Raw genomic sequence first — 13,716 nt, 5'->3', positions numbered from 1 at the left:
TATTTTTATGAGACAATTGTGTTTTAAATGAATTTTATAAATTTGAAAAATATTATAAATGTTTTAAAATACTTATATAAAATTAAATAATACTAATATTTAATAATAATATTCATAAGAAGTTAAAATTACGAAGGACTTTGAGTAAATTTAAGTGAAATTTTCATATTAATTCAAATATATTTTGCAAATTTTATATATTTTTAATAATTACATAATATGTAAATTTTAAAACTGAAATATATTTTTAAGAATTGTTTGACTTTAATGAGAAAAATAGTAAAAATAGTGATAGGGTATCAAATAAATTTAAAGGATGTTTTAAAATTATAGTAAAAATATTTGTATATCGACTCTATGTAATTCTCATGTTTTTTAAGGCTATAATTTTTGTTGCGAACAAAATTTCCAATATTTTGTATTTGTGTAGCAAGCAAACAAAATAATAAATACTCGTATAACAAGAATAAAATATACTTCAAAGTGAAACTCATACATATATTTAAAAGTTGTAATTTTATAAGAATTTGAATTTTTATTTTAAAATTATAAAGTAAAAGTAATTTTTTGGATTTAAAAATATGGCCGAAAACGCAGAAGTAGCAGTTTCTCCAGCAGCACCAGTAGAAGCAAAAAAAGCGGCTAAGAAAGCTTCAAGTGGAGTTAAAAAGCCAAAAGCTAAACCTACTCATCCACCAACATCTCAAATGGTAGATGCTGCAATTAAAACACTAAAAGAACGTGGTGGCTCATCATTATTAGCAATAAAAAAATATTTAGCTGCAAATTATAAAGTTGATGCAGATAAATTGGCTCCATTTATAAAAAAACATTTAAAATCATCTGTTGAAAATGGAAAATATATCCAAACGAAAGGCAAAGGTGCATCTGGATCATTTAAATTATCGGCTGCAGCAACCAAACCTAAAAAGGAATCTAAACCTAAACCAAAAGTTAAGAAGGTAAAAGCAGCTGGAGAGAAAAAACCTAAAAAAGCTACTAGTGCAACAACAGCAAAAAATCTGCTTCTGGAGATAAAAAGAAATCTGCGGCAAAAAAGGTATCTAGTGAAAAGAAAAAATCTGAAAAATCTGCTGCAAAAGCAGCCAAAAAAGCTGGAACAGTAAAAAGTAAGTCACCAAAACAAAAATCTACAAAAGCATCTAAAAGTGATGTAAAAAAACCTAAAGCTCCCAAACCAAAAAAAGCATCAGTTGGAGCAAAAAAAGCAGTTGCCAAAAAACCTGCAGGAAAAAAATAAAGTACTTTTACCATCTGAATTTAAATAATGATGTATATGAATGTAAGTACATCCGTATACTGTATATAAAAAAGCCTTTATTAAGGCTAACAATATTTTAGTTAAAGAGTAAAATGAAAAAAATGCTGAATTTTTAAATTGAATTTTAAAGAAAAGTATTGAATGAGATTATTTTTGTTATAACTTTTGATTGATTTATTATGCATTCTATACTGAGCCTTATTCTAATTGTCGTGTCACTTACGTTTCACTCTCAATGCGTTTTATTTTCTAAAGAAATTTTCAACGAGTAAAAAACTAAAAAAATTTTCAGTGTATATATTTTTAAATAATAAAAAATGTCATTTGCATTATGGTTTACGGGTTCAGCTCATTCCGGTAGTGATGAAATTTAAAAAAAACGACAATTAAGGATCAAAAGATTTTAGATTAGCGACAGCTCTAATCCATTGGATTTGCCAAATGGAGTGTAAGCCATTACAATAATTTTAATTTTTTCAAGTAAGTTAGTTGCAAACATTTTATTTTATTCAAACTATTACAATATTTACTGAATATATTCGTGGAAAAAAACGATTCTTCAATTTCCAATTTTTCAAATTTATAAATACTTTCACGCTAAAAACAAAAATTAAATTATGTATATATTTTATGACTTAATTTATGTAGATTTTTTTTATGATTTTGTTAAATTGTTGTTTTAATTTGGATTTTTGGTGTATCTTTCTTGCTTATCACTTGTTAAATACTTTTCGACAAAAAACGTCGTTTCACTACATATTTCGCAAAAGAACAACAACTGGAATAAGGCTGAAATACATTTTGCCGCTATTCCCCGACAAGTGTCACTGCGATCATCGCTTAGAATATCAAATTCAAGTCGTAACGACAATCGTCGCTCTACTTCGACAACTAGAATAAGGCTCATTATTTATAGACAAATTGGTTTAAATTTACTTTTTTTTCAAAATTTTATGGTCTTGAAAAAGACCGTTTGATTTTTAAATAAAATATTTAAATATAATAATTAAGCACGTTCACCACGAATACGACGGGCCAATTGAATATCTTTAGGCATAATTGTAACTCTTTTAGCATGAATAGCGCACAAATTTGTATCTTCAAATAAACCAACTAAATAAGCTTCACTAGCTTCTTGTAAAGCCATTACAGCGGAACTTTGGAAGCGTAAATCAGTTTTGAAATCTTGAGCAATTTCACGAACTAAACGTTGAAATGGTAATTTCCGAATTAATAATTCAGTGCTCTTTTGATAACGTCTAATTTCACGAAGAGCAACTGTACCTGGTCTGTAACGATGAGGTTTTTTTACTCCTCCAGTTGCTGGTGCACTTTTTCTTGCTGCTTTAGTTGCTAGCTGTTTACGTGGTGCTTTACCACCAGTAGATTTACGGGCTGTTTGCTTTGTACGAGCCATTTTTCAATTCAATATCTTATTCAGAATGAAACCGGAAAAATTACAATACGAATACGATTACGATGTGTACTACTTCACTTCACTAATCAAAAAGAATAATTTTATGTACCACATCGCATACAAATATTTATAGTATTCATGAGAAAAACCAATACAAATACGTTTTCTCGATTTCTTCACAAACACAAACCCAAACACAAACACAAATCCAAATACAATTTATATAAAATTTACAATAAATTCTATTATTTTTTAATGTTTAGAATAGAATTGGGATTTAAAATGTAGTAAAAAAAGTAAAATATATTAATTATTATCGAAGAAATGTATAAATTTGCATAGTGCTGAGTGCACTTTAATTAAAGGAAAAAAGGCGCGAACGCAAACCGCCTTTGCAAAAGTGTTGGGTTTGGTTAGCCAATAGACTGTAGGACTAGGAACTGATACTGAAGTCATAAAATAGTAGTTGTATTTTGGAGTTGTAGTAGTAGTAAATAATTGAAAAGAAAAATGTGTGTGTATTGAAAGAAATAATATGCATAAATATAAGAGGAAAATCGAAGAATTTAGTTCAGTAATCAACATTCAGTTGTGTTGTAAATTTATCAAATTTAATTTGTAATTTTTTTGTAACTTTTAATTGAATAATAATGACTGGTCGTGGTAAAGGTGGAAAAGGATTAGGAAAAGGTGGTGCAAAACGTCATCGTAAGGTTTTGCGTGATAATATCCAAGGTATTACAAAACCAGCTATTCGAAGATTAGCTCGTCGTGGCGGTGTGAAACGTATATCAGGATTGATATATGAAGAAACACGAGGTGTACTTAAAGTTTTCTTAGAAAATGTTATAAGAGATGCTGTTACATATACAGAACATGCTAAAAGAAAGACTGTAACTGCAATGGATGTTGTTTATGCATTGAAAAGACAAGGCCGTACTCTATATGGTTTTGGAGGTTAAATTATTTTAATATTTATATACAAAAGGCCTTTTTCAAGGCCATCAAAAAATATAAAAAGAGTATTTTAAAATGAAGCTTCTCTTCCATTAAATTCCATAATATTAATAATATAATAAATTCATTTTAAATGAATGCGAAAAATTTTTTTCGTATTAAAAAATTGAATTTTTATACTTTAATCATATTTTTAATTTTATCAAAGAATGAATAATATAGATAAAATAAAATAAAATTATTATTTAATAGATCATAAATTTTTTAAAAAAATATTTAAAATAATTTTCATTTCGAATTTTCATAGATTTCATAGATTCTTCATTAGAATAATATTAAAAATAATTCGGTTCATTTTAATTAAAATGATTTTTAAATTGAAAAAATGAAATATTTATTTGTATCGAATATTGAATTGAGTTGTTATGTATGCAATATGATACTCGTAATTCGTAATTGAAAGATATTAAATTTTAAAATTTCTCTTTTAATAAATTTTTTGTCGTCTTGAAAAAGACGTTTTATTTTTTTTCTATATTAAATTTTAGTTTTAAATAGTAAAATTGTTAATTTCGTTGAGGTTATTTAGGCTTTCTTTTCAGTTTTCTTTGGTAATAATACAGCTTGAATGTTTGGTAATACACCACCTTGAGCAATTGTAACACCCGACAACAATTTGTTCAATTCCTCATCGTTTCGGATGGCTAATTGAAGATGTCTTGGAATAATTCTGGTTTTTTTATTATCTCTTGCAGCATTACCAGCCAATTCAAGAACTTCAGCAGCTAAATATTCCATTACAGCTGCTAAATAAACAGGAGCTCCAGCGCCAACACGTTCGGCATAATTACCTTTTCTTAATAAACGATGGATACGACCAACTGGAAATTGTAATCCAGCACGATTAGAACGAGATTTTGCTTTTCCTTTAACTTTTCCACCTTTACCACGTCCTGACATTTTTAATGATTTCTTTTTTTTTTTATTTGATACAACTTAAAATATTTAATAATCTGTACTGTACTTGTACTGTACACAATCGTAGATTATAGCAATAAACACAGAAAATTTGAATCAGATCAATTCAAATACTAATGTTTTATATGGAAAATATCATAATATTTATGCTTTTTATTTTCATCTAAAACACGGTGCAAAAAATTTCAAACGTAAAATGTGCGTCAATATTTTTATTGGAGGGGAGAAAGCAAAATTCATAAATATTGTTGTATTCCAGAAATAGGTATCAATTGTGTATTCTACATCTACATCTACATCTAAATTCGTATTCATATTTGTATTGTATTGAATTGAAATTGAAGAAATTTTTGTAGTAAAAGCAAAAGCAGAAGGATAGTAAAAAATGCCACCAAAAACAAGCGGAAAAGCAGCAAAAAAAGCTGGCAAAGCTCAAAAAAACATTTCGAAAAGTGATAAGAAAAAGAAACGTAAACGTAAGGAAAGTTATGCTATTTACATTTACAAAGTTTTGAAGCAAGTTCATCCAGATACTGGAATTTCTTCAAAAGCTATGAGTATCATGAACAGTTTCGTAAATGATATATTTGAAAGAATCGCAGCAGAAGCTTCTCGTTTAGCACATTACAATAAACGATCAACAATAACTAGTCGTGAAATTCAAACTGCTGTTAGATTATTATTACCTGGCGAACTAGCAAAACATGCTGTAAGTGAAGGTACAAAAGCTGTTACTAAATATACAAGTTCAAAATAAATAAATTTGACCGTACGCAAATAATATTCGCTTAAAATTAAAAAAAAGTCCTTTTAAGGACTATAAAATACTATTTTAAGAGTAAAGAAAATATAAAATCAACTACATAGTTGTATATATACATAGGTATTTATTACAGATTTTTTCTCAAATAAATTTTAAATACCAAATGACATATAGATATTTTAAAATGTATGTAACCTTGTACATACATACGTTTTTTAATCTGTTTAAAATTTTTATAAATATTAAAACACACGTATACACACATGATGGAGGGTAGTATAATATGTATACCTAAATACTAATAATAGCTTGTATTTAGTACAACTATATTAAAAAAATATATATTTTAAACTTATACATATTGATGTTTTTATAAATTCATCAATAAAATTATCGTTACTTAACTTTAGTAGTTATTAATGATCTTCCAAGTCAATATCACTTAAATTAACTAATATCTTTTAATTTTCTTCTCAAATCTTTAGTTATATAATTTTATCTGACCATATTGTATTTAATCTATTTTCATGTAGTATTTCATATTTTGTAATTCATTTGTTTAGGCTTTTATGTATAATATGTATACGAGTCCATATTACGAGTATCATTATGCTTATTTTGTATTCTAGAAGTTCTGTACAAACTTATTTATTTGTACAAATGATTTTTCAAAATCATATGAGTACATTTATATTCATATTAATATTATGTATAATTATTTATTAAGAGTGATACTTTTTTTTAAATTTATACGTGTATACCTATATGCTTATACTAAAAATTCTACTTAATGTTGTTTATGATATATCTTTATATATAAAATAGTGTCTTATTTGATTAAATGTGTACAAATGATTTCTTTAGCACTAATTTATATTTCTCCCTATCGGCCAGACTTAATTGTGGAAGTCAAATTTCAACAAATTGCTATAATTTTCAATTTAATAACAAGATCTACATATATTGAATACTTGTATGCTATAAAATCTGTATCTTGTAAACAAAATTTGTGATTTTTAAATACCATATAACATTCATACGCATATATATATATATATATATATACATAAAAACATGTTCATAATTTATTACACAACAATGTACTTAATCTTATATCTTAATTATCTTAAATTTTGATGTTTTATGATTGATTTCATTTTAGTAGCCCTTATTATATACGTATAAAACCATTATATACCCATGTATATTTATCCACCTTGATTTAATACTTTAGAATATTAATTTTCTATTAAAACTTAATATTTGATTTTATATAAAATCCACTTAAAATAAGATTTTATTATTAATATTGTATTATTAGTGTTGTTTTATTAAAAAAAAAAAAAAGAATTTTTGTAACTTATAGAACAAAAGCATATACAATATGTACATGCATACTTATTTCCTTTTTTATTAATTTATATTTTATATATTTATTTTGTAAAATTATTTAAATATATGTTTTTCAAATAATATTTAAAAAATTATAACAAAAATAAACAGATTAATTGCTTAAAAGAATAAAAAAACTTAATAAATATTTTAAAATTTAATTAGAAGAAAAATTCCAATTTAGAAATTATTGCTTGGAATAATCATCATTTAACTAAGATTTTTCTATTTATTATTATATTTTTATGAGACAATTGTGTTTTAAATGAATTTTATAAATTTGAAAAATATTATAAATGTTTTAAAATACTTATATAAAATTAAATAATACTAATATTTAATAATAATATTCATAAGAAGTTAAAATTACGAAGGACTTTGAGTAAATTTAAGTGAAATTTTCATATTAATTCAAATATATTTTGCAAATTTTATATATTTTTAATAATTACATAATATGTAAATTTTAAAACTGAAATATATTTTTCAGAATTGTTTGACTTTAATGAGAAAAATAGTAAAAATAGTGATAGGGTATCAAATAAATTTAAAGGATGTTTTAAAATTATAGTAAAAATATTTGTATATCGACTCTATGTAATTCTCATGTTTTTTAAGGCTATAATTTTTGTTGCGAACAAAATTTCCAATATTTTGTATTTGTGTAGCAAGCAAACAAAATAATAAATACTCGTATAACAAGAATAAAATATACTTCAAAGTGAAACTCATACATATATTTAAAAGTTGTAATTTTATAAGAATTTGAATTTTTATTTTAAAATTATAAAGTAAAAGTAATTTTTTGGATTTAAAAATATGGCCGAAAACGCAGAAGTAGCAGTTTCTCCAGCAGCACCAGTAGAAGCAAAAAAAGCGGCTAAGAAAGCTTCAAGTGGAGTTAAAAAGCCAAAAGCTAAACCTACTCATCCACCAACATCTCAAATGGTAGATGCTGCAATTAAAACACTAAAAGAACGTGGTGGCTCATCATTATTAGCAATAAAAAAATATTTAGCTGCAAATTATAAAGTTGATGCAGATAAATTGGCTCCATTTATAAAAAAACATTTAAAATCATCTGTTGAAAATGGAAAATATATCCAAACGAAAGGCAAAGGTGCATCTGGATCATTTAAATTATCGGCTGCAGCAACCAAACCTAAAAAGGAATCTAAACCTAAACCAAAAGTTAAGAAGGTAAAAGCAGCTGGAGAGAAAAAACCTAAAAAAGCTACTAGTGCAACAACAGCAAAAAAATCTGCTTCTGGAGATAAAAAGAAATCTGCGGCAAAAAAGGTATCTAGTGAAAAGAAAAAATCTGAAAAATCTGCTGCAAAAGCAGCCAAAAAAGCTGGAACAGTAAAAAGTAAGTCACCAAAACAAAAATCTACAAAAGCATCTAAAAGTGATGTAAAAAAACCTAAAGCTCCCAAACCAAAAAAAGCATCAGTTGGAGCAAAAAAAGCAGTTGCCAAAAAACCTGCAGGAAAAAAATAAAGTACTTTTACCATCTGAATTTAAATAATGATGTATATGAATGTAAGTACATCCGTATACTGTATATAAAAAAGCCTTTATTAAGGCTAACAATATTTTAGTTAAAGAGTAAAATGAAAAAAATGCTGAATTTTTAAATTGAATTTTAAAGAAAAGTATTGAATGAGATTATTTTTGTTATAACTTTTGATTGATTTATTATGCATTCTATACTGAGCCTTATTCTAATTGTCGTGTCACTTACGTTTCACTCTCAATGCGTTTTATTTTCTAAAGAAATTTCAACGAGTAAAAAACTAAAAAAATTTTCAGTGTATATATTTTTAAATAATAAAAAATGTCATTTGCATTATGGTTTACGGGTTCAGCTCATTCCGGTAGTGATGAAATTTAAAAAAAACGACAATTAAGGATCAAAAGATTTTAGATTAGCGACAGCTCTAATCCATTGGATTTGCCAAATGGAGTGTAAGCCATTACAATAATTTTAATTTTTTCAAGTAAGTTAGTTGCAAACATTTTATTTTATTCAAACTATTACAATATTTACTGAATATATTCGTGGAAAAAAACGATTCTTCAATTTCCAATTTTTCAAATTTATAAATACTTTCACGCTAAAAACAAAAATTAAATTATGTATATATTTTATGACTTAATTTATGTAGATTTTTTTTATGATTTTGTTAAATTGTTGTTTTAATTTGGATTTTTGGTGTATCTTTCTTGCTTATCACTTGTTAAATACTTTTCGACAAAAAACGTCGTTTCACTACATATTTCGCAAAAGAACAACAACTGGAATAAGGCTGAAATACATTTTGCCGCTATTCCCCGACAAGTGTCACTGCGATCATCGCTTAGAATATCAAATTCAAGTCGTAACGACAATCGTCGCTCTACTTCGACAACTAGAATAAGGCTCATTATTTATAGACAAATTGGTTTAAATTTACTTTTTTTTCAAAATTTTATGGTCTTGAAAAAGACCGTTTGATTTTTAAATAAAATATTTAAATATAATAATTAAGCACGTTCACCACGAATACGACGGGCCAATTGAATATCTTTAGGCATAATTGTAACTCTTTTAGCATGAATAGCGCACAAATTTGTATCTTCAAATAAACCAACTAAATAAGCTTCACTAGCTTCTTGTAAAGCCATTACAGCGGAACTTTGGAAGCGTAAATCAGTTTTGAAATCTTGAGCAATTTCACGAACTAAACGTTGAAATGGTAATTTCCGAATTAATAATTCAGTGCTCTTTTGATAACGTCTAATTTCACGAAGAGCAACTGTACCTGGTCTGTAACGATGAGGTTTTTTTACTCCTCCAGTTGCTGGTGCACTTTTTCTTGCTGCTTTAGTTGCTAGCTGTTTACGTGGTGCTTTACCACCAGTAGATTTACGGGCTGTTTGCTTTGTACGAGCCATTTTTCAATTCAATATCTTATTCAGAATGAAACCGGAAAAATTACAATACGAATACGATTACGATGTGTACTACTTCACTTCACTAATCAAAAAGAATAATTTTATGTACCACATCGCATACAAATATTTATAGTATTCATGAGAAAAACCAATACAAATACGTTTTCTCGATTTCTTCACAAACACAAACCCAAACACAAACACAAATCCAAATACAATTTATATAAAATTTACAATAAATTCTATTATTTTTTAATGTTTAGAATAGAATTGGGATTTAAAATGTAGTAAAAAAAGTAAAATATATTAATTATTATCGAAGAAATGTATAAATTTGCATAGTGCTGAGTGCACTTTAATTAAAGGAAAAAAGGCGCGAACGCAAACCGCCTTTGCAAAAGTGTTGGGTTTGGTTAGCCAATAGACTGTAGGACTAGGAACTGATACTGAAGTCATAAAATAGTAGTTGTATTTTGGAGTTGTAGTAGTAGTAAATAATTGAAAAGAAAAATGTGTGTGTATTGAAAGAAATAATATGCATAAATATAAGAGGAAAATCGAAGAATTTAGTTCAGTAATCAACATTCAGTTGTGTTGTAAATTTATCAAATTTAATTTGTAATTTTTTTGTAACTTTTAATTGAATAATAATGACTGGTCGTGGTAAAGGTGGAAAAGGATTAGGAAAAGGTGGTGCAAAACGTCATCGTAAGGTTTTGCGTGATAATATCCAAGGTATTACAAAACCAGCTATTCGAAGATTAGCTCGTCGTGGCGGTGTGAAACGTATATCAGGATTGATATATGAAGAAACACGAGGTGTACTTAAAGTTTTCTTAGAAAATGTTATAAGAGATGCTGTTACATATACAGAACATGCTAAAAGAAAGACTGTAACTGCAATGGATGTTGTTTATGCATTGAAAAGACAAGGCCGTACTCTATATGGTTTTGGAGGTTAAATTATTTTAATATTTATATACAAAAGGCCTTTTTCAAGGCCATCAAAAAATATAAAAAGAGTATTTTAAAATGAAGCTTCTCTTCCATTAAATTCCATAATATTAATAATATAATAAATTCATTTTAAATGAATGCGAAAAATTTTTTTCGTATTAAAAAATTGAATTTTTATACTTTAATCATATTTTTAATTTTATCAAAGAATGAATAATATAGATAAAATAAAATAAAATTATTATTTAATAGATCATAAATTTTTTAAAAAAATATTTAAAATAATTTTCATTTCGAATTTTCATAGATTTCATAGATTCTTCATTAGAATAATATTAAAAATAATTCGGTTCATTTTAATTAAAATGATTTTTAAATTGAAAAAATGAAATATTTATTTGTATCGAATATTGAATTGAGTTGTTATGTATGCAATATGATACTCGTAATTCGTAATTGAAAGATATTAAATTTTAAAATTTCTCTTTTAATAAATTTTTTGTCGTCTTGAAAAAGACGTTTTATTTTTTTTCTATATTAAATTTTAGTTTTAAATAGTAAAATTGTTAATTTCGTTGAGGTTATTTAGGCTTTCTTTTCAGTTTTCTTTGGTAATAATACAGCTTGAATGTTTGGTAATACACCACCTTGAGCAATTGTAACACCCGACAACAATTTGTTCAATTCCTCATCGTTTCGGATGGCTAATTGAAGATGTCTTGGAATAATTCTGGTTTTTTTATTATCTCTTGCAGCATTACCAGCCAATTCAAGAACTTCAGCAGCTAAATATTCCATTACAGCTGCTAAATAAACAGGAGCTCCAGCGCCAACACGTTCGGCATAATTACCTTTTCTTAATAAACGATGGATACGACCAACTGGAAATTGTAATCCAGCACGATTAGAACGAGATTTTGCTTTTCCTTTAACTTTTCCACCTTTACCACGTCCTGACATTTTTAATGATTTCTTTTTTTTTTTATTTGATACAACTTAAAATATTTAATAATCTGTACTGTACTTGTACTGTACACAATCGTAGATTATAGCAATAAACACAGAAAATTTGAATCAGATCAATTCAAATACTAATGTTTTATATGGAAAATATCATAATATTTATGCTTTTTATTTTCATCTAAAACACGGTGCAAAAAATTTCAAACGTAAAATGTGCGTCAATATTTTTATTGGAGGGGAGAAAGCAAAATTCATAAATATTGTTGTATTCCAGAAATAGGTATCAATTGTGTATTCTACATCTACATCTACATCTAAATTCGTATTCATATTTGTATTGTATTGAATTGAAATTGAAGAAATTTTTGTAGTAAAAGCAAAAGCAGAAGGATAGTAAAAAATGCCACCAAAAACAAGCGGAAAAGCAGCAAAAAAAGCTGGCAAAGCTCAAAAAAACATTTCGAAAAGTGATAAGAAAAAGAAACGTAAACGTAAGGAAAGTTATGCTATTTACATTTACAAAGTTTTGAAGCAAGTTCATCCAGATACTGGAATTTCTTCAAAAGCTATGAGTATCATGAACAGTTTCGTAAATGATATATTTGAAAGAATCGCAGCAGAAGCTTCTCGTTTAGCACATTACAATAAACGATCAACAATAACTAGTCGTGAAATTCAAACTGCTGTTAGATTATTATTACCTGGCGAACTAGCAAAACATGCTGTAAGTGAAGGTACAAAAGCTGTTACTAAATATACAAGTTCAAAATAAATAAATTTGACCGTACGCAAATAATATTCGCTTAAAATTAAAAAAAAGTCCTTTTAAGGACTATAAAATACTATTTTAAGAGTAAAGAAAATATAAAATCAACTACATAGTTGTATATATACATAGGTATTTATTACAGATTTTTTCTCAAATAAATTTTAAATACCAAATGACATATAGATATTTTAAAATGTATGTAACCTTGTACATACATACGTTTTTTAATCTGTTTAAAATTTTTATAAATATTAAAACACACGTATACACACATGATGGAGGGTAGTATAATATGTATACCTAAATACTAATAATAGCTTGTATTTAGTACAACTATATTAAAAAAATATATATTTTAAACTTATACATATTGATGTTTTTATAAATTCATCAATAAAATTATCGTTACTTAACTTTAGTAGTTATTAATGATCTTCCAAGTCAATATCACTTAAATTAACTAATATCTTTTAATTTTCTTCTCAAATCTTTAGTTATATAATTTTATCTGACCATATTGTATTTAATCTATTTTCATGTAGTATTTCATATTTTGTAATTCATTTGTTTAGGCTTTTATGTATAATATGTATACGAGTCCATATTACGAGTATCATTATGCTTATTTTGTATTCTAGAAGTTCTGTACAAACTTATTTATTTGTACAAATGATTTTTCAAAATCATATGAGTACATTTATATTCATATTAATATTATGTATAATTATTTATTAAGAGTGATACTTTTTTTTAAATTTATACGTGTATACCTATATGCTTATACTAAAAATTCTACTTAATGTTGTTTATGATATATCTTTATATATAAAATAGTGTCTTATTTGATTAAATGTGTACAAATGATTTCTTTAGCACTAATTTATATTTCTCCCTATCGGCCAGACTTAATTGTGGAAGTCAAATTTCAACAAATTGCTATAATTTTCAATTTAATAACAAGATCTACATATATTGAATACTTGTATGCTATAAAATCTGTATCTTGTAAACAAAATTTGTGATTTTTAAATACCATATAACATTCATACGCATATATATATATATATATATATACATAAAAACATGTTCATAATTTATTACACAACAATGTACTTAATCTTATATCTTAATTATCTTAAATTTTGATGTTTTATGATTGATTTCATTTTAGTAGCCCTTATTATATACGTATAAAACCATTATATACCCATGTATATTTATCCACCTTGATTTAATACTTTAGAATATTAATTTTCTATTAAAACTTAATATTTGATTTTATATAAAATCCACTTAAAATA

General features: G+C 25.9%; 8 protein-coding genes and 1 pseudogene across 8 annotated transcripts; 6 read left to right on the top strand and 3 right to left on the bottom strand.

The window, feature by feature from the left end:
• Positions 1-432: 432 nt before the first annotated feature.
• Positions 433-1,332, top strand: LOC129610579 (histone H1-like). Its single transcript, XM_055523185.1, is given in 2 exon segments — positions 433-1,010; positions 1,013-1,332. Coding segments are annotated over 2 exon segments (678 nt in total). The 5' UTR covers positions 433-581; the 3' UTR covers positions 1,262-1,332.
• A 956-nt stretch (positions 1,333-2,288) lies between these two features.
• Positions 2,289-9,780, bottom strand: LOC129610571 (uncharacterized; annotated as a pseudogene).
• On the top strand, positions 3,292-3,661 carry LOC129610586 (histone H4). Its single transcript, XM_055523191.1, has one exon. The coding sequence runs from the start codon at positions 3,350-3,352 to the stop codon at positions 3,659-3,661; it is 312 nt and encodes a 103-aa protein (XP_055379166.1). The 5' UTR covers positions 3,292-3,349.
• On the bottom strand, positions 4,199-4,735 carry LOC129610580 (histone H2A). The gene has a single exon (XM_055523186.1). The coding sequence runs from the start codon at positions 4,614-4,616 to the stop codon at positions 4,242-4,244; it is 375 nt and encodes a 124-aa protein (XP_055379161.1). The 5' UTR covers positions 4,617-4,735; the 3' UTR covers positions 4,199-4,241.
• LOC129610583 (histone H2B) lies at positions 4,940-5,417 on the top strand. Its single transcript, XM_055523189.1, has one exon. The coding sequence runs from the start codon at positions 5,020-5,022 to the stop codon at positions 5,389-5,391; it is 372 nt and encodes a 123-aa protein (XP_055379164.1). The 5' UTR covers positions 4,940-5,019; the 3' UTR covers positions 5,392-5,417.
• Positions 7,460-8,360, top strand: LOC129610578 (histone H1-like). Its single transcript, XM_055523184.1, has one exon. It carries the CDS (start codon positions 7,609-7,611, stop codon positions 8,287-8,289), a length of 681 nt encoding a protein of 226 aa, XP_055379159.1. The 5' UTR covers positions 7,460-7,608; the 3' UTR covers positions 8,290-8,360.
• A 538-nt stretch (positions 9,781-10,318) lies between the features above and the next one.
• LOC129610530 (histone H4) lies at positions 10,319-10,688 on the top strand. Its single transcript, XM_055523142.1, has one exon. The coding sequence runs from the start codon at positions 10,377-10,379 to the stop codon at positions 10,686-10,688; it is 312 nt and encodes a 103-aa protein (XP_055379117.1). The 5' UTR covers positions 10,319-10,376.
• Positions 10,689-11,225: 537 nt separating this feature from the next.
• On the bottom strand, positions 11,226-11,762 carry LOC129610525 (histone H2A). The gene has a single exon (XM_055523138.1). It carries the CDS (start codon positions 11,641-11,643, stop codon positions 11,269-11,271), a length of 375 nt encoding a protein of 124 aa, XP_055379113.1. The 5' UTR covers positions 11,644-11,762; the 3' UTR covers positions 11,226-11,268.
• Positions 11,763-11,966: 204 nt separating this feature from the next.
• LOC129610528 (histone H2B) lies at positions 11,967-12,444 on the top strand. Its single transcript, XM_055523140.1, has one exon. It carries the CDS (start codon positions 12,047-12,049, stop codon positions 12,416-12,418), a length of 372 nt encoding a protein of 123 aa, XP_055379115.1. The 5' UTR covers positions 11,967-12,046; the 3' UTR covers positions 12,419-12,444.
• The last annotated feature ends 1,272 nt before the right edge of the window (positions 12,445-13,716 follow it).

Source organism: Condylostylus longicornis, unplaced genomic scaffold (assembly GCF_029603195.1).
Source record: "Condylostylus longicornis isolate FDR11 unplaced genomic scaffold, ASM2960319v2 ptg000045l, whole genome shotgun sequence".
Classification (NCBI taxonomy): Eukaryota; Metazoa; Arthropoda; class Insecta; order Diptera; family Dolichopodidae; genus Condylostylus; species Condylostylus longicornis.
This window is presented reverse-complemented; position numbering and strand designations above follow the sequence as displayed.